Here is a 20867-nt window from a genome sequence, read left to right as displayed (position 1 = left end):
TAATATTTCATCTTACGGATATACCATTATTATGGTTAACCATTTCCATATTGTTGGATGTTTAGACTGGTTATAATTTTTTCTCTCATAAGCAATATGGACCTGTCCATCCCTGTGTGTGCATCCTTGACAATGGGTCTGATTATTTCCTTGGAACAACTTCCTCATAGCTGAGTTGCTGGATCAAAGGGAATGCACCTTAATGTCCTTGTGACTCATTTGCTTATTTATTCTTTATGAAAACTACTTTTCAGAGCAGTTTTAGGTTCACAGCAAAATTGAGAGGAAGGGACAGAGATTTCCCACATACTCCCTGCCTCCACACATGCATAGCTTCCTTTATCTTCAATAGCCCCCACCAGATGGTACATTTGTTGCAGGTGAGGAACCCACACTGACACATTATCATTCCCAAAGTCCATAGTTTCCATTATGGCTTGCTCTTGGTGGTGTACATTCTATGCATTTGGACAAATGAATAATGACATGTATCCATCATTTCGGTATCCAAAACCTCGGCAACCACTGATCTTTTTACTGTCTCCACAGTTCTGCCTTTTCCAGAATGTCCTATGGTTGGAATCACATACTATGCCACCTTTTCGGATTGGCTTCTTTCACTTAGTAATATGCCTTGAAGTCTCCTCCATGTCTTTTCGCGGCTTGATGGTCATTTCTTTTTAGCTCTGAATGATATCCCATTGCCTGGATGCTACTGAAGAGCATCCTGGTTACTTCCAAGTTTGGGAAATTATGAATAAAGCTGCTAGAAACATCTGTGTGCATGTTTTTTTTTTTTTTTTTTTTTTTTTTTTTTTTTGTGGACATACACTTTCAAGTTCTGTGATACCAATGAGTGCTTTTTTTTTAATTATAAAAAAATACAAAGATGATATTCACCTCAATCATTACTCTCTGCATGGCAACTCATGTTAACAATTTGGTATGTGTTCTTCCATACATTTTTCTCTACACACATAGTTCTTTCCTAAAATGGGCCTGCGTGCTTATTTTTAAGGTGCATGTCAATCAGTGTTAAATACTGATGGAATATAACAATAGTTTCAACTCCCACTAGGGAACACTTATGCAGTGCCAGACTTGGGGCACCAAGCATTGTGACCAGTGCTTTATTTACGTTAGTTTTTTTTTTTTTTTTTTTAATGTTTATTTATTTTGAGAGAGAGAAAGAGAGGGAGAGAGAGAGAGCGCAGGCCGGGGAGGGGCAGAGAGATAGAAGGAGACACAGAATCTGAAACAGGCTCCAAGCAGTCAGCACAGAGTTCGAGGCTGGGATCGAACCCGCCAACCGGGAGATCATGATCAGAGCCAAAGTTGGCGGCTTAACCGACTGAGCCACTTAGGCACCTCTATTTTCATCAGGTTTTGAGTGCTTATTGTTTCCTAGACATTTTAGTAACTATGAAGTACCTACTGTGAGGCTCTCCCAAGTGCTTGTGAACAAGCGTGCACCGTGCCGGATTTGTGCACGTATCTCATTTAAATGTGAAAGCAGGGGCGCCTGGGTGGCTCAGTCGGTTGGGCGTCGGACTTCAGCTCAGGTCAGGATCTCGCGGTCCGTGAGTTCGAGCCCCGCATCGGGCTCTGGGCTGATGGCTCAGAGCCTGGAGCCTGCTTCTGATTCTGTGTCTCCCTCTCTCTCTGCCCCTCCCCCATTCATGCTCTGTCTCTCTCTGTCTCAAAAATAAATAAACGTTAAAAAAAAATTAAAAAAAAAATAAAAGTAAATGTGAAAGCAGCAGGGAGTGAACCGCTATGTTCTGCCCAGGCTGGGGGCTCTGGCCACTGCAAGGGGTGCACACCTGAGTAGGGAGAGGAGGGGAGGCGGCGGCTTCTCCAGGCGGACAGCAGACCCAGGGCGCCCCCAAACGGCTAGGGGTAGAGGAGGCGGGGAAGGTCAGTCGGAGGGCAGGACCGAGCCAGAGGCGAAGCACCGGTCCTGCAGACCTGAGAGCCCCCGGCGGCCCGGAGTGGGCGGGGCCAGGCGGGTGGGCGGAGCCTGTATTGTCCGCTCCGCAGGGCATGCCGGGAGCCCCGCCCCCAACATGGCGTCTCACTGACAGTTGGCTGCCGAGCGGCAGAGGCGGGTCCTGCTCCTCAGGGCGGCGGCGGTGGCGGCGGGGCTGGGGTCTCCGGGGCCGGGGGTGGGGGGGGATGGCGGATCGGACCGCCTAGGGCGGAGCTGCACAGGCGAGGCGGCGAGCGGGGCGCTGCAGGCGGGCGCGGCGGCTGCTGCTATGGACTGGTGATCTCGGCGGCTCCTGCTCGCATCTCTCCCGGGCCGGGCGGCTGCTCCTCACCGCCAAGCCCTCACCCGGGGCCATGGGCTCATCGGCGGCCGCGGCGGCTGCGGCGGCGGCGGCCGCGGACTCGGCGCAGTGGCTCTCGGTGAAGGAGGAGACCATCTTCCTGCACGACGGGCTGATCCGGGTCACCGACCTGGCCGAGCTGCCCAGCGAGATCCTCGGGGCCCCGGAGGCCGCCGACACCGACCTGGAGGTGAGCGAGGCTGCTCCCCGGCCTCGGCCAGCAGATTAGCCCACCCGCCCCGCGTCCCCGCGATCGGGGCCGTCGTCACACCTCTGCCTCACCCCGACCCCGAGGTCCCCCGAAGGCTGCCCCCGGCAGGTGTGTGGGCGCGGGGCTGACAGGTGGGGGGGCCGCGGCCGCAGGTCCGCAGCCCGCCCGCCTCGCTGCCGCCTCGGGGCCTCAAGCCCGCCGGGGACTGCGTTTGTGGCTTCATTCGGAACGTTCCGACACCCGGCATTTTATTAGACTGTCACCCGGCACGGCCTTCACGCTCTGGAGGAGCCACCGGCGCCTCCCCGGCTCGCTCTGTCCCCTCCCCCACGGACCCCCCGGACTCACACCCAGGGCACACCCAGGTTGCTTAGCTCTGGGGACATTTTAATTTTAACGCTGTACACCTCGCCCTTTTTCATTCCCAGTTCTGTGTGGATTTTTTTTTCTCCCGGGGGAGGTTGGTGGCAGCTGTCGGTCCGTGATGGGCAATCCAGCAACTTGTCTGTGCCGTGCCTCGGATTGACACGGGGCCTTTGTCAGGGAAGCGGGCGGTGTGGACAGCGAGGGTGATGCTTCAGGGGCCCTACGGTGCGCTCTCCGCAAAGGGTCACGGGCGCTTTAGGCCTCAAGGCCTTTTTTTTTTTTTTTTTTTTTTTTTTTTTTTTTTTTTTGTGAGCTCGAGGGTCGCCGAGAAGCCGAGGCTTACGGGCCGTGGCAGGTGCAAAAGCAAATCTCCGCAATTGTGATGTCGGGTTTGGGGGCAGAAGGAAACCAAATATGCTCGGTTGATGAGAACTTTCCACCGACTTCACTTGGTTTCGTGTTCGCCCAGAGGTGAGAATACCGGCTGTATCGTTTCATCGAGGCCAGCCGATGCTGACGCTGCACCCCCTCCACTTTGCGGGATGATATTTTGATGTGTAGGTAGCACCGGGGGGTTCATGAAATTCTTAGTGTCGCAAGGAGCACTTTCTGGGGTAGGGCGCGTAGGGCGCGGGGAGGATGGCCTTGTCTTCTGGCTAAAAACGGAATGTGAGGAATCTTTTGTGTTTTGCGGTTTTGCATGCACTTTGGCTTGCAGCACAAGGAACGTTTATAGAAATGGATTAAAACCCATTACTGTGTGTTTCTGGAAACGGGTAGCGATCAGATCGCGTTGGCCAAGACGCTTGGGCGTGCTTGAGACGCGAGTGCGTTCCCCTGTGTTTTGTGTCTGGATTTGAGCTGGAGCCTGCAGCATTCCCATTGTGAACTCTTAATTGACTTCCTGGCCACCGAAAAGGGAAGATAACAAGTTGGTAGGGAATTCCTCACATGGAATCGTAGTTTTATTATGTCTCATTTGGGCCTATTCTAGAAAAAGGAAGCGTCTGAGTGTCTTATGGGCTTGAAAACTCAAAGGGCATTATGCTATGATGGTGGAATCCTTTTATTTAATTGACTTTGTTGTATCTGAAATGTGGGAAGTGGATGCTCTTTGTTCCTTAGAGACTAAGTTCACAGATCCCACAATTTTATACGTAATGTAATTTATTTATTTTCAGTATTAAGAAGGTAGGAGTAGTTAAAAATACCTGAGCTATTAAGTTGGCTTTCCTAAGATGTTTACTGCATAAATGTATTGGTATTTGTCAGCTGTTTCCACAGAAGAATGATCTTCAAGAAAGAACCTCTCTGGCTTGGTGAATTTTAAAACACTCTTAAAGAAAATGTAGGTTCTGACCTCTCAGAAACCAGTATGTGTATGGGTGATAAATATTTATGGCTGTCAGTGGTGAAGAACTTTTTTCATTTCTTTCCACGTTATACGGGCTATATAGTATCAGTAGAAATGGATAGCTAAGAATGTTTTTGTGGCTATTAGATTTGTGTTTGTGTGGGCGTATTCGCATTTAGTTATTTAATGACAATCCTAAGCGTATCCTGTGTGTCAAACATCATCTTATTAAGTTCCCCAAAGGATCCTGGTAGTTAAATACTGTTACCCGTTGTAACAACTATAAATGTTACACCCACCGTACAGATGAGGCAAGTAAACGCAGAGTGTGTGTGTGACTTGCTCAACATCCCCCACGCAGAGCCAGGACATTAACCCAGGTCTGTCGGTCTCCAACACATCTGCTTCTTATCGTAATCTTCTGCTGTTTTTCCATGCAGTAGGATACTCATATTTGTAATTATTTAAAATTTCTTAACTGGCTAAAGATAGAGTAGTAAACAGGTATCTTTATTCCCTTTCTGGTAATGTGTTCTTTTTCATAATTGAGGAAGCTTAGAAGTTCATCACCTTTTTAAAAACTGACTTTTGAAATGCTGCCACCCCTGCGAAGTCTTCCAAGCCTCTCCTTCCAGTGGACACCTGGCTAACCAGTGGCCATATTTCCACAGGGTTTTCTAGTGACATAGAGTCCTTCAGGTGACAGTTTCGGATCATGACAAATTTGGATTAAGCTGACAAATTTATGGGGAGCCCGGGTGGCTCAGTCAGCTGAACGTCTGACTTTGGATTTTGGTACAGGTCGTGATCTCACAGTTTGTGAGATCAAGCCCCTTGTTGGGCTCTGTGTGGACATCACTGAGCCTGCTTGGGATTCTCTGGTTCTCCCCACGCCCCACCACCTTTCTTCTCAGAAATAATTAAAAAAACAAACATTTAAGCCAACAAATTTATGATTGGCAAACTTAATGCATACGTGTGTAGTAACTACAGTAGAGTCTCAGAACCTTGCAACAAGAAGGGGCCTTGGAGATAAGTGCTTCCCTCATTTTAGAGAGAAGTTATCTGAGATCAGGAGAGGCTATGACTTGGTAGTGAAGCTAGTTATGGCAGGGCAGACGTGTAGATCTTGGCTTTCCTGCCTTTGAATTCCACTGTTCTTTTCACTGTGTAAGTGCTGCTCAAAGTTAAATGTCAATTTCAAAAAAGAACCCATGCTACGAAGTAGATCAACATTGACTTAGCATTTTAATTTAAGCAAGAGCACAACATTTGAATTAAAATTTCTTCCTAGTTAATTCTAAACAGAAGTTTAGAATTTTTTTTTTTTTTAAGTTTATTATTTTTTTTTTTTGGTAATCTCTACACCCAAGGGCAGGTTTGAACTCATGACCCTGAGATCAATGCTCTTCCAACTGAGCCAGCCAGGCCCCCCAGCATTTATTTTTGAAATCAATACATAGGGTGTAATCAACAAATTTCTTCTTCAAGTATTTGAAGACTTCAGCAGTGGGTGGGGCCCACTGTCCTGGGTGTTGAGGACACAGCAGAGGATAAAATAAAATCTTTGTCTTTAAAAAACTTTTATTTTAGTGGGAGGATATAGACAATAACCAGTAATCAAACACATATTATGTATATGTAATATGTCAAATGATAAGTGCCGTGGAGACAAGTATAGGTGGGTAGGAGGAATGGGGAGGAATAGGGAAGAATGGGGGGAAGGGCTCTGTTTCATGTAGGATGGGCAGGACAGGAAAGCACAAGATGGCATTTGAGCAGCGACCTGAAGGAGGAGAGAGTGTACCATATGGCTCCTGGGGAAAGTACATCCTAGACAGAGGACAGCAGGAGCCAAGTCCCTCAGAGGGAAGCATCCTCGGCATCCTTCGTTTGGTGCTCTGAGCCCAGGAAGCCAAGGGGAAGAGGAGAGTGATAGGAGACGGAGAGCTTGGGATGCAGATCCAGTAGGGCTCGTAGATGAGGACTTTGAATCCACTGCCGTGTATCAGAAATGCAGAGTGAGGTTTCTTCGGGGTGTTTAAAATAGCTACCTGTGTTTATTTTAATTTTATGTTGTTGGCAGAAAGTGAAAGCATGTAGGAAATAATGTTTTTAAGTGTGAAATAAACATAAATTGAAGAAATTCTTAAGAACTTAAAAATGACAACTCGAATATTGCATTTTGCATTACGTTTCATAGAACGTTAGTCTTTTTGTTTTTTTAAAGGCATTTACAAGAAAAAAAGCAATAGCTTATTTGTGGAAGTTCCAAAAGATTTCCGCTTCCTATCTCATTTTCCTTATAAACTCCAGTGGGGGCAGGCATTGCATATATGGATGTTGACAGGGAAGCTAATTGACTTTCCCAAATTGGCCAAGATATTTTATACTCTACAGTTGAGATTAATTTTGAACTCAGGCATTTTGGTTAGTGTTATGGATTTTTCACTCTGTTTATAAGGACCCACCCCATACGTGCATACTCACACCAATTCAGAAGACTTGAACATGAATGTTCATGGCAACTTTATTTGTGCTTGCCCAAAACTGGAAAAAACAATCTAAACATCCACCAAAAGGTGAATGGATAAACAAATGCGATTTATACTGAGTGGAAGAAGCTAGATGAACAGGAATTCATATTGTAAGATTCCACTTATATGAAATTCCAGAAAATGCAGACTCATTTATCGTGACAGGAAGCAGGTCAGTGGTTGCCTGGGGATGAAGGTGGGTTGGAAGGGATGGGAAAAGGGGTTATAAAAGAGCACGAGGAAACTTTTGGGTGATGGATATGCTCCCTGTTTTGATTATGGTGATGGATTTATGGTTGTATATATACATATGTCAAAACTCATCAAAGTGTACATTTTAATTGTATGCAGTTTACTGTATGCCTGTTTGATCTCACTAAAACAAACAAACAAACAAACAAACTCCACACAAGCCCAGTATGCTTTACTGATACTATCTAGGAAATGAACCAAGGCTCAGGAGGATTTTTTGTTTGTTGTTTTACTAAGTAAGGGAGGAGTTGATCATCTGGAATAAGTTAAGGCTTTTTTTTTTTTTTTTTAATGTTTGTTTATTTTTGAGAGAGAGAGAGAGAGTGAGCAGGGGAGGAGCAGAGAGAGAGGGAGACACAGAATCAGAAGCAGGTTCTAGTCTCAGCTGTCAGTACAGATCCTGACATGGGGCTCGAACCCACAAACCATGAGATCATGACCTGAGCCAAAGTCAAGACACTCAAGTGACTGAGCCACCCAGATGCCCTGGAATAAGTTAAGGCTCTGAATACTTAGGATACACTCACATGAAACCTTTGAGATGATAATTTAGATTTATAAATGTTGATGTCTTCTCCTAGGAAGATACCACCACCCTTTTTATCTTTTGGTCAGAATCCTTTGGAAGGGGCTTTTGTACTTTTATAGAATTCCAAATTCTCAACTGGGAAGAGTTAGTGAATAAGTGAATAAAACTACCTTTGCTCACCAGTAGAATTAATTACCATGTAATTAATGAGCACTGAAAGAAGAGGGGCGCCCCGTCGGTTAAGTGTCCGACTTCAGCTCAGGTCATGATCTCACGGCTTGTGAGTTGAAGCCCTGCACAGAGCCTGCTTCGGATCCTCTATCTGCTTCTCTCTATGCCCCTCCCTGCCCCCAAATAAATAAGCTTAAAAAAAAAAAAAAAAAAAAAAAGGAAGAAAGAAAGAGAAAGAAAGAAAGAAAGAAAGAAAGAAAGAAAGAAAGAAAGAAAAAAGAAAGGAAGGAGCACTGGAAGAAGAGCTGGTGAGCTTGGCCAAATGGCTCAAGCAGCTCTCGGTTTGGCTGGCTGGCTATAAAGTTAGAATGAGGTACCTGAGGACTGTGGGAGGCAGAATTACCTAGAGGTCAAAGTCAGGTTTGAAGAGTCAGACTGGGACTGAAGTTCCAGCTCTGCCCCTTACCGGCTGTGTGACTTTGGGCAAATGCCACGCCTTTAGTAATCCCTGGTTTCTTCTTCCACTGCAACTTCTCTGTCATCATTGTCCCCACCTCTACTTACCACCCTGACCACAGTGTCAGCCTGTTGTGTGCCAGGCTCTGTGCCAAGCACTTGACACCCATGATCTCATTCAGCACTCACAAAAACCTTCTAAGGTTGTTACTATTGTTACCCTTACTTTACAAATGAGGAGACAGGGGCACAGAAATGAAGTAGCTTGACAAAGGTCATACAGTGAGTAGCAAAGCTGGTCTGACTCTAGCCCAGGGTCCAGGCTTTAGAATCATGTTTAACTGTCTCATCATCTGTAAGAGGAGAGCAATAACAGGGCTAACGTAAGGACCAGATAAGGAGGGATGTGCTTATTTATATACTTACAGTGTATGAACTGCCTTTATAAGGTGCTACATTGTTGGAAAGTTATTGCATATTCAGTCAGCTGAGCATTGTATGTGAAAGCAAAACTGTGCCTTCAACAGGATTTTATTTTCTTGTAGTGGATAGTGGAGATGGTAGGGTTTTTGTGTGTGTATGATCCCTCTGGAATTTTCTTCCTTCCCAATTGTTTGCAGTATGGCTAGGCAGATGAGATAACATTTCAGTTTTCCTCCAATTGTATGTCTAAGCTCTTGCTAAATAAATCAGTTTTGATTATTATCTGTCTTCTTGGCCTCCGTATTGACTGTCACAAAATGCCACCTGTTGGCCAGGGCTACTGGGTGGATTGTCATGCACCTGTTCTTTCCCAAGTAATAAGTTACCTGTGGTGATAATTATGAAAGGCATGTCAAGTCCTGAAAGGGCCCCATGCTTTCTCCTCCCTCCCCTTTTTCCATCTTGTTTTACAACGGTACTTGTGGGATGAACACAAGGAGTGAGGTCTGCTTCCTAAGATGTTTAGTCAATAGTTCTAGACAAATGTAAATAACAGCAGGTGATCAACTATGGGACAAATGCATAGTTACTTCAAAAGGAGAGAAGGCTGCGGATATTATATAACTACTACTTTGATCTTGAATTTTTTAACACAATTTATGTATCCATCAAACAATCTTTTTAATTTAAATTTAAATTAAGAATTTTTTTCAATTAAAAAAATTTAAAACGGAGGTGCCTGGGTGGCTCAGTCAGTTAAGCTTCTGACTCTTTTTTTGTTTTTTTTAAAAAAAATTTTTTTTTCTCAGAAAGTGGTAGTTTCTTTTTTTTTTTTTTTTAATGTTTATTTATTTTTGGGACAGAGAGAGACAGAGTGCAAGTGTGGGAGGGGCAGAGAGAGAGGGAGACACAGAATCTGAAACAGGCTCCAGGCTCTGAGCTCTCAGCACAGAGCCCGACGCAGGGCTCGAACCCACGAACTGTGAGATCATGACCTGAGCGGAAGTCGGACGCTTAACCGACTGAGCCACCCAGGCACCCCCCCCCCCAAAATTTTTTTTTTACATTTTATTTATTTTGGAGAAAGAGAGAGAGAGACAGAGCACAAGTGGGGGAGGGGCAGAGAGAGTGAGAGGGAGACACAGAGTCTGAAGCAGGTTCCAGGCTCCAAGTTGTCAGCCCAGAGCCCCACCCGGGGCTCGAACTCACAAACCATGAGATCATGACCTTAGCCGAAGTCAGATGCTTAACGGACTGAGGCGCCCAGGTGCCCTATCTTTTTTTTTTTTTTTTTAATGTTTATTTATTTTTGAGAGAGAGAGACAGAGCATCAGTGGGGGAGGGGGAGAGAGAGAGGGAGACACAGAATCTGAAGCAGGCTCCAGGCTCTGAGCTGTCAGCACAGAACCCGGCACGGGGCTCAAACCCATGAACTGCAAGATCATGACCTGAGCTGAAGTCAGAAGCTTAACCGACTGAACCACCCAGGTACTCCAAGCATCTGACTCTTGATTTCAGCTCAGGTCATGATCTCATGGTCGTGAGATTGAGCCCTGAGTTGGGCTCTGCACTGAGTGTGGACCCTGCTTGGGATTCTCTCTCTCCTCTCTCTCTCTGCCCTCTCTCAAAATAAACAAACATTAAAAATTTATTATTATTATTTGTTTATTAAAAAAAAATTTTAATGTTTGTTTATTTTGAGAGACAGAGACAGAGCATGAGCAGGGGAGGGGCAGAGAGAGAGGGAGACACAGAATCCGAAGCAGGCTCCAGGCTCCGAGCTGTCAGCACAGAGCCCGATGTGAGGCTCGAACTCACAAACCGTGAGATCATGACCTGAGCTGAAGTCGGACCCTTAACCGACTGAGCTACTCAGACGCCCCCTCCCCAAAATTTTTTAAATGAATACATGAATACATCCTCATAAAAAGTAGAAAAACAGGGGTGCCTGGTGGCTCAGTCAGTTAAGCATTCAACTTTTTAAAAAATTTTTGTAACATTTATTTATTATTACCATTTTTTAAATGTTTATTTATAATTAAGAGACAGAGAGAGACAGAGCATGGGAGGGGCAGAGAGAGGGGAAGACGCAGAATCCAAAGCAGGCCCCAGGCTCTGAGCTGTCAGCACAGAGCCTCACGTGGGGATCGAACCCACGAACCGTGAGATGGTGACCTGAGGTGAAGTCAGTCACTTACCTGACTAAGCCACCCATGTGCCCCTCGTTTTGTAACTTTTTAAACTAAATGGTATGTTTTAACCTTGCTATATCTCTCTTTATAGATCTACCACATTTTTTTTTTTTTTTTTTTTTACCGCGTTTTTCTTTTTTTTAAGTGCGGCTTGGGACTCCCGAAATACTGGTTTATTTAGCCATTCCCCGATTGATGGGTGTATTCGCTTCCTGTTGCTATACTAACAAATCATCGCAAACTTAGTGGCTTAAAACAACACAAATTTATTCTTACATTTACTCTTACGTTTCTGGAAACCGAAGTCCAGAATGAGTCGCACCGGGTTCAAGTCCGCTGCTGGTACGTCTGGTTCCTTCCGCGGGTTCTAGGGGAGAATCTGTTCCCTGGCCTCGGCCACAACTTCCAGTGGCTCCTTCCTCCGTCTTCAGAGTGTGTCAGTCTGGTCTCTGGCCTGTCATCACAGGTCTTGTTTGATGGGCTCCTCCAGCATCCCTTTTGTAAGGACCTTTGGAGTCCCCTTCCCCCCCAGATAATCCAGGGTAATCTCTGCATCTCAAGATCCTTAATTTAATCACATTTGCAGAATCCCTTTTGCCGTCCAACATCACGTTTACGGGTTCTGGGGATTAGGACTTAAATATCTCGGTAGGGAGCATTATTCAGGTTACCACAATGGGTATTTTGGTTGTTGTCAGTTTTTCACTATGAAAATTGGTCCTTCGGTACCTATCTTGCGTGTCTGTTGTGCACATGTTGTAATATTTCTCTCGAGTGGCTCCTGAGAACTAGAATTGCTGGGTCATGGGTGACCATTTTAAGTTTTATTTATTTATCTTTTTAATTTTTTTTTTTTTTAACGTTTATTCATTTTTGAGACAGGGAGACACAGCATGAACGGGGGAGGGTCTGAGAGAGAGGGAGACACAGAATCGGAAGCAGGCTCCAGGCTCAGAGCCATCAGCCCAGAGCCTGACGCGGGGCTCGAACTCACGGACGGCGAGATGGTGACCTGAGCCGAAGTCGGATGCTTAACCGACTGAGCCACCCAGGCGCCCCTTTTTTAAGTTTTAATAGATATTGCCAAATTGCTTTCCAAAGTGACTGTTTTGGTTTATACTCCTGAGTGACAGTGTTTGTTAGGACCCCTTTTCCTTACACCCTCATAGAGATTATTTTAGAACTCATGGATTTGCTTGATTTTATTATTTGCTTAAGCCAATGGCTTTTGCTCTGTAAGAGGAAGCCAGTAGATGTAATTGGGTACCTGGGAATGCATGCTGAACCATGGTCAGCTGAAAGAAGCCAGAGTATTCTGTTAGTGCTGCCTCGCTGTTATCCCTTCGCTTCAGAGGACCTCTCTTATGGCTTGATCTTCCTTGTCTTCTGACATCCACTCATTTTGGTCAGTAATCCAGTTAATCAGACCATGTCCATATTTAGGCAGGGCAGAGCAACTTCTTATTTTGATGATCTGGGGATGCTGCCAGAGGCCAGCATTGCCAGGGAGCTGCCCACTCTGGGAAGAGACACCCTGGCCCCTGAAGTGTGTTCTTAGTGCATGGTAGGTGTTAGGTAGACTGTTTCAACTCAGATTGTCTTAAAATTTTCTTTTATGTGCAGATACTTCTCTCTCCTTTTCTTTTTTTTAAACTGTATGAAAAGGGGCTCCTGGGTGGCTCAGTCGGTTGTGTCTAACTTCGGCTCAGGTCATGATCTCATGGCTCATGGGTTTGAGCCCCATATTGGGCTCTGTGCTGACAGCTCAGAGCCTGGAGCCTGCTTCGGATTCCGTGTCTCCCTCTGTCTGCCCCTCCACTGCTTGGATTGTCTCTCTCTCTCTTTCTCAAAAATAAATAAACGTTAAAATTTTTAAAAATAAATAAACTATGAAAAATACTTGATATTAACTTTTAATTTAATTTCATTAATTGATTGTATTTTTATGTTATGCAAAACTTTTTTGCTTGTAAAGAAGTAAAAAATGAGTGTTGTAAACAGAGAAACACCCATATGTGTAAAAGAGAAAAGAAGTATCCTTTGATTGTACCATCCAAAAATAGTCATATTAATTAATTTTTTACTATTTCCTTCAGTTCACATTTTTATATAAAAACAAAAGTGAGATTATATACTATACACAGTTTTGTATCCTTTAATCACTTATTGGGAGCAATTTTGTCAAATTAGACTTAAAAACATACATTTTTTCTGTGTATTTACTTTTTATTGAATTTGTTAATGTTACAGAGTTCTTGCACTCCCAAACTGTGGCTGAGAATTTAGAGAAAGAAATGATACATGGACAGCCTCACCCACCCATCATATAGTATATTAAAACTTGATTCATGTACATTTTTATAATTTCAAAATAAAAACATAATTTTTGGGGGGCGCTTGGGTGGCTCAGTTCGTTGAGCCTCCCACTTTGGCTCAGGTCATGATCTCACGGTTCATGGGTTCGAGCCCTGCGTCGGGCTCTGTGCTGACAGCTCAGAGCCTGGAGCCTGCTTTGGATTCTGTGTCTCCCTCTCTCTGTGCACCGTCCCTGCTCATGCTCTGTCTCTCTCTCCCTCAAGAATAAATAAAACAGGGGCGCCTGGGTGGCACAGTCGGTTAAGCGTCCGACTTCAGCCAGGTCACGATCTCACGGTCCGTGAGTTCGAGCCCCGCGTCGGGCTCTGGGCTGATGGCTCGGAGCCTGGAGCCTGTTTCCGATTCTGTGTCTCCCTCTCTCTCTGCCCCTCCCCCGTTCATGCTCTGTCTCTCTCTGTCCCAAAAATAAATAAAAACGTTGAAAAAAAAAAAATTAAAAAAAAAAAAAAAAGAATAAATAAAACATTAAAAAAAATTTTTTTTTAAACATAATTTTTTTTAGGGGCACCTGGGTGGCTCAGTTGGTTAAGTGTCCAACTTCGGCTCAGGTCATGGTCTCATGGTTTATGAGTTCAAGCCTTGCATCGCAGAACCTGACTGGGATTCTCATTCTCTCCCTCTCTCAAAATAAATAAATAGACTTAAAAATAAAAACTTTATTTATTTATTTATTTATTTATTTATTATTGTTATTTTTTAAAGTAATCTCTACACCCAACGTGGGGCTTGAACACATGATCCTGAGATCAAGAGTTGAATGTTTTACCAACTGAGCTAGCCAGGTGCTGCCTAAAGACATAATTTTTAATGGCTGCATAGTAATTTATAAACATAATTTTTAGTGGCTACATAGTAATTTATTGATGTACTATAGTTGTACCTTACTGCTTTCTCCTTACATCTGCTATTTTTTTTTAAGTTTATTTATTTATTTATTTATTTAATCTCTACACCTGTTGTGGGGCTTGAACTCACGACCCTGATCAAGAGTGATCAAGAGTCACATGTTCTTCCAGCTGAGCCAGCCAGGCTCCCCACATCTGTTATTAAAAAAAAATTTTTTTTAATGTTTATTTTTATTTTATTTATTTATTTTTAAATTTTTAAAATGTTTTATTTATTTCTGAGAGACAGAGAGAGAGAGAGAGAGAGAGAGACAGAATATGAGCGGGGGAGAGGCAGAGAGAAAGGGAGACATCCCATGAAGCAGGCTCCAGGTTCTGAACTGTTACCACAGAGCCCAATGTGGGGCTTGAACCTGTGAACCACGAGATCATGACCTGAGCCAAAGTCGGACGCTTGACCGACTGAGCCACCCAGTTGTCCCTAATGTTTATTTATTTTTGAGAGAGAGAGACAGACAGACAGAGCACGAGTGGGGAAGGGACAGAGAGGGGGAGACACAGAATTGGAAGCAGGCCCTAGGCTCTAAGCTGTCAGCACAGAGCCCAGTGCGGGACTTGCACCCACGAACTGCGAGATCATGACCAGAGCCGAAGTCGGAGGCTTAATCAACTGAGCCACCCAGGAGCCCCAGCCACATCTGTTATTTTAAAGATAATTCCAGGGGCACTAGACTGGCTCAGTTGGCTAAGTGTCTGACTCTTCATTTCAGCTCAGTTCATGGTTTCATGTTTTGTGAGATGGAGCCGCACCTTGGATAATTCCAGCTTATAGGAGGCCAAAATTTTTTTAGTGTTTATTGTTATTTGTTTGGTAAAGTTTGGTAAATGATACATTTGTAGTAATTATTAGTGTGTTTCTGCGATCCATTACTACAGACAGTTTATAATTTAAGGGGATTTTTATAGTGCTGTATGATTCCTCTCCCGATAATGTTGAATGTTTCTGTGGAGCTTTGAGTTTATAAAGTGCTATTAAGAATAATTGTAGACTAATTAATGTTCCATGATGGGACACTTGGGGTGGACACGCTTGAATCCCTCGTGTTTCTACTGAAACCTGCGGTTGGCTGAATTACTAGGCCATAGCACAGTTTGGAGCAATTTTAGATTAACAACAAGGAGATGCGTAATTTGCAAACCATTTTATGCAAATTGTAGGTTTAGTAATGCTGATAACTACAGATGCATCGTTCAAGTAGTGGTTTTACACCAACAAAATATTAACGTTTAGCGTGTGTTTGTAATGGATCTTTCCTGTGTTTAGTATATTGGCTTTGTGCTTTGTAGTTTGCATTACTGATTTCAAAAGAGCACTAATATAATAGATGTAACCATTTACAAGACAGGATAGAAAATCTGGACCTCCTATCTCTGTTCACATGGTTGCTTTTCTTACTGTTGAAATGAAATAATTAAGAATGTTAAAGGAAAAGCTGTGTCAACATATTTTCATCGGAACAGTGGTAGATAATAGAAGAAATGAAGTATTCTTGATTCTGATTCCTTTGTGATTATCTAGTTGCGGTGTAGCTCAACAATAACCACTGGTTTATTTCATGGAGAAAGGAGCAAATGATGAAAAGTAAAAATACATATGGGGGACTTTGGAGGAAGCATTTTTGGATGAGCTTATAATAAAAAAAAAAGTTTTCCTTTCCCTCAGAGGTTCTGAACCTGAAAATAGAATCCGGGCACCATCTATAAGAGTGCAGGGGTCTGTTAAGTAGGATGGGGAAAACTGTATCTTTATTTACTCATACCTAAGGTGAAATTCAGCATTCTCTTCAAATATGAATGTAGTCAACGAACCCCAGTGGTACTGATAGAACCTGTAACTTTGTACAACTAACACAAATCATAGCTATTTTCATATCATATTATAGATGTTGAACATATCTTGAAATATTGTTTATGCTCACCATCACTTAGAAATTATGGTAAATTGGGGCGCCTGGGTGGCTCATTCAGTTAAACATCGGACTGTTGATTTCAGCTCAGGTTAGGATCTCACTGTTCGTGAGTTTGAGCCCCATGTCGGGCTCTCCGCTGGGCCTGGAGTCTGCTTAAAATTCTCTCTCTCTCTTTAGTATTTTTTTGGTAGAAAATGTTATCCTACAAAATTTTCTATTACTTACTGTCTGCAAGCTATTAACTAGTGGTAGTTCTCTTGGATAATCTGATTTTTGTCCATTTGCCCAACACGTGTCATTAAGGAAGCTGTTTTTAAAGAAAATAACATATCTGCTAAAAAAATGACAAGACATTCTTTTGAAATAGAACAGGTTTTTTTTTCCCACCATATTTTGGGTTTCCCCCCTTGTCTGGGGAGAACGTTTGTTGGCTGAAGTTATGTGAATAAAAATTCATTAAATAAAACTCATTAATATGCTTTATATCAGGATCTTACACTGCTACTAAAGAACTATTTTTGAAAAGTATTTATCTATTTGGGGTGCGGAGGGGTAGGGAGAGGGAGGGGGCAGAGAGAGAGAGAGAGAGAGAGAGAGAGAGAGAGAGAGAGAGAATCCCAAGCAGGCTCTGCGCTCCCACTCACAAATCGGATCCTGAGATTGTGACCTGAGCTGAGATCAAGAGTTGGATGCTTAACCGACTGAGCCACCCAGGTGCCCCTCTTTTTATGTTTTTAAATATAACTACTGGAAAATATTAAATTCCGCTTATGTCTAACCTATTTCTATCGGACAGTACTTCTTTATACAGAGGTCAGCAAACTATGACCATACCTTAGGGTCACATCCAGCGGTCTCTTTTTTTGTTTCATTTTTAAAAAAAATTTATTTATTTTGAGAGAGAGCGTGATCAGGGGAGGGGCAGAGAGAGAAGGAGAGAGAAAATTCTAAGCAGGCTCTTCACTGTCAGTGCAGAGCCCAATGCAGGGCTCAGTCCTACCAATCGTGAGATGGTGACCTGAGCCAAAATCAAGAGTCAGACACTCAACCGACGGAACCACCCAGGTACTCCAGTAGTCTGTTTTTATAAATAAAGTTTTATTGAGACAAAACCAGTTCATTAGTTTACATATGGTCTGTCTTCATGCCACCGTGCAGAGTTGAATGGTTGTGACAGAGACCTTATGACCAGCAAGCCTTCTGGGGATTTTCAATTATACACTTTTCATTTCATCCTTTCAGTGGTTCTGTGAAGCAGTAGAGGAGATATTATTTTAGGAAAAAAAGGCTTTGAGAAGCCCAGTCATTTGTCCAAGGTCATGCAATTAGGTAGTGCTAGGGTTAGGAATCTAGTTCTGAGTGATTTTCTACTCTACCTCTGCTATTTAGGTAGCACTTGAGTTTGATAACGTGTTATCTCTGAGACGGTAGTTAATGGCTATTATTTTAAATAAGAGCTACACAGCCAGGTCTACAGGCTGCCAGAGTAATCTTCCTAAAGCACAGTTACATTGACTTTTTGCCCAGACCGTCTATGGCTTCCGATTTCCTGCAACTAAAGTAATAGTTCAAGGTAGCTATGATTTGGTTCCATTCTACCTTTCCAACCTTTTATCTCATTACTCTCTGTCTCCCCAGGAACCATATATTTCACAAGCTCACTTTCTATATTCTCCCCTACACAGTCTTGGCTTATGAGGTCCCGTCGCTCTGGGAAACCCCAACTCCAACTTTTAGAACCCTACTCTATTCTTCAAGATGCAGATCAAATGCCACTCCTCCACGAAACTTTCATGGTGCCTACAGTTAGAAGCTGTCACCCTCTCTCTGTATTTCTGTAGCACTGCCTTATAAAGTCATGTATTTGTTTGCTTGATCTCCCTTACTACATTATAATCTCTTGGAGGGCAGCTACTTCATAGTATACATCATGGTGTACCTACTAATATAGTTCAAACATTAGATGTGGATTGAACTGAATGCTAGAAAGGGTATTTAGAACAAATTTGAAAGGGTGAGATTTAATAATACCATGTGTTGAGGATACAGGTTAATGGAGAATAAGAATAGGTAATTGTTTTTGATGAACTAAAATAGTGTAGGTAAGACTTTAGGAATTTTAATTGCAGTTATGCTTTGCAATTTATTTTTTGTTCATTTGTTTTTTATGCTTTGCACTTGAGATACGAAGAATGTTGTTAATGCTGGAATAGGGATAAGCAACATGGAGTTAAAACCTTTGAATTTGTATACAGCCTAACAAATTTTGCATACAGAATAATGAATTCCTGAGGGATTTTTGAAAACAGCTACAATAGATAGAGTTAATTGCAAATACCTTGTTTTGATCATCATTCTAAAAATCTTATGAATTTGGATGAATATTTGTTTAACTTAGTTGTTTTATGGTTAGGTAGTGAACTTGAGCACTATTTGTTTTTAAGATCTTATTTTTAAGTAACCTCTGCAACCCAACATGGGGCTTGAACTCACAACCCGAGTTCAAGAGTTGCATACTCTACCCACCAAGCCAGCCGGGTGCCCTGAACTTGAGCATTATTATATTTATTTTGAACATTTCCATGTAGAGATTTTTTTCTCCAGGGATTCCAGCGAACTATGTCCATTTACCAGCTTTTATTGAATGACAGTGCTTGAAGACTGGAACTGTTACAAAGTTATTTTATGTAATTTAGTAAAATCTAGTTACTGATGAGCATAATAAGGCTGTTAGGCATAATTTATTTAAAACATTATAAAGCAATCTATAGGGGTGCCTGGATGGTCAGTCGGTTGAGCATTGACTTTGACACAGGTCATGATCTCACAGTTCTTGAGTTTGAGCCCTGCATCAGGCTCTACCCTAGCAGCACAGAGCCCATTCAGATCCTCTGTCCCCCTTTCTCTCTGCCCCTTCCCTGCTGGTTCTCTCTCTCTTTCTCTCAAAATAAATAAATCAACTTTAAAAAAATTATAAACTACTTTAAAAATTTTTAATTAAAATGTTGGAATTTTAGAAAATTTCAGGACATCTGCCTGACTCATTTGGTAGAGCATGCCACTTGATCTCAGGGTTGTGAGTTCGAGCCCCACATTGGATGTAGAGATTACTTAAAAATGAAATCTTTTAACAAAGAATTTTAGAAAATTTGCGAGACATAAGAACACGAAGAAGAAAATAAAATCACTTGTATTACTACCACCTACAGATAAGTATAGTTCATATTTTCCTCCAGACATTTTTGTATGCATGTACCCTTACAGACATCTTCTAGGCATTTAGGTTCATTGTGTATACATTTCGTGCCTTGTCCTTTTTACTTAACCTTGATGTTATTTGGGGGACATTTCTCCATTCTCAATATGGTTGAGAATATAGTTTTTAATACCTGCATAGAATTAAAGTCTGCATGGCATTTCATTATATGAATGTGCCACGATTTATTTGTCCAATCCTCTCTTTGGGTAGTTAGTCAATTCTGTTGAAAAGTTTTAAAAGTTAGAGAAATAGCCTTTATAAATAGTGAGACTCTTCTCTTTCAAGTAGGCCACACATATATAACCATCTAGGGTTATTTGCCATAAGTCAGAATGTGAGCCTTCAGAACTGTGCTCTAACTGTATACAATGATAGCAGTGTTTGTTCATTTTTATATGCATAAAGTTCATATTTCCTGTCATGTAATAGAATGCATAAATTATATGTGTGGTCTGTGGTTTCAAGGGGTGCTTTATTTAATTAAAACTTTTAGGAGAGCAACACATGGTTCAAGATTTCAAAGGTTGAAAAGGAGATTCAGGGAGTGCCTGGGTGTCTCAGTCAGCTAAGTGCTGGGTAAGGGACCAACTCTTGATTTTGGCTCAGGTCATGATCTCATGGTTTATGGGATTAAGCCCTGTGTCAGGTGTGCTGAGCACAGAGCCTACTTAGCATGTGTGTTGTCTCTCTCTCTCTCTCTCTGTCTCTCTCTCTCACATACACACACACTTAAATTTTTAAAAATTAAGAAAAAAAAAAGAAAGAAAATAAATTCAGGGAAAGGTCTTCCTAGCTTTGTCTCCTCAGCAGCAGCCAGGGTAGTGAGCTGGTCTGTGTCCCTCAGAGGTGTCCAAGCAGATGCCCAGCAGATCCGCCTCTGACCTCGACTTCTGCTGTGTCCCCTTCTTCCCTTCATTCCGCTGCAGCCACCTTGGCCTTCTGGTGTTTGTCATGAATCAGGCTGGCAGGGCCCAAAGGTTCCCTGCCTCAGGGCCTTTGTTTGTCTCCCTGGACAGAATAAGCCTCCATAAGGCAACAGTCCACACAGGGGATGGTATTTTTGAAACTTTTAAAGTATGAAATAATCGGAAACTTGACGTATTAGAAAACGAAAACAGCCATATTGCCAATGGCAGCTTTAGTTCTCTTAGCAGACCAGTGGGACAGCTTTGAAATGACTCAAATAATGAATCCTTTTAGATGCATAGTTATATGCTTAGCACAGTTCTACAGAGTACAGATCGATACTTCGAGTACCATGTTTAAGGAAACAGAGGACTTTTAGTCCAAAGGTTCTCTGGTTGCAAGACTGGGTGGTAATTCTACATAATTGGGTGGGTGGGGGCATCCAGTGATAACTAGAACAGTTCTCCCAAATTCTGATCCTACAGATTTAGCTTTCTCTAAGTAGTTCCATTTGGTGCTGAAATGTCACCCTTCCTGCTTCTGGAGTTAAACAGATACTTACACGATAAGCAAATACATGTTTTGCACAGGACTGGTTTTTATTATTATTTTTTTAGGTTTATTTATTTTGAGAGAGAGAGAGTGAGCGCGCGCGCACACACACACACACACACACACACACACACACAC

General features: G+C 42.8%; 1 protein-coding gene across 5 annotated transcripts in view; it reads left to right on the top strand.

Moving 5' to 3' along the window:
* The first annotated feature begins 2151 nt into the window (after nt 1-2151).
* Nucleotides 2152-20867, top strand: part of HECTD4 (HECT domain E3 ubiquitin protein ligase 4) — a 190999-nt gene continuing 172283 nt past the window's right edge. For all 5 annotated transcript variants that reach the window (XM_078435786.2, XM_078435784.2, XM_078435785.2 and 2 more), the window contains exon 1: nt 2152-2520. In XM_078435786.2, the coding sequence (XP_078291912.1) occupies nt 2344-2520 (177 nt within the window). In that variant the 5' untranslated portion in view covers nt 2152-2343. The remainder of the gene's footprint in view (nt 2521-20867) is intronic.

Source organism: Panthera onca, chromosome D3 (genome assembly GCF_046562875.1).
Source record: "Panthera onca isolate mPanOnc1 chromosome D3, mPanOnc1 haplotype 2, whole genome shotgun sequence".
Lineage (NCBI taxonomy): Eukaryota > Metazoa > Chordata > Mammalia > Carnivora > Felidae > Panthera > Panthera onca.
Note: the sequence above shows the minus strand (reverse complement) of the source record. Positions and strands in the feature narration are given on the sequence as shown.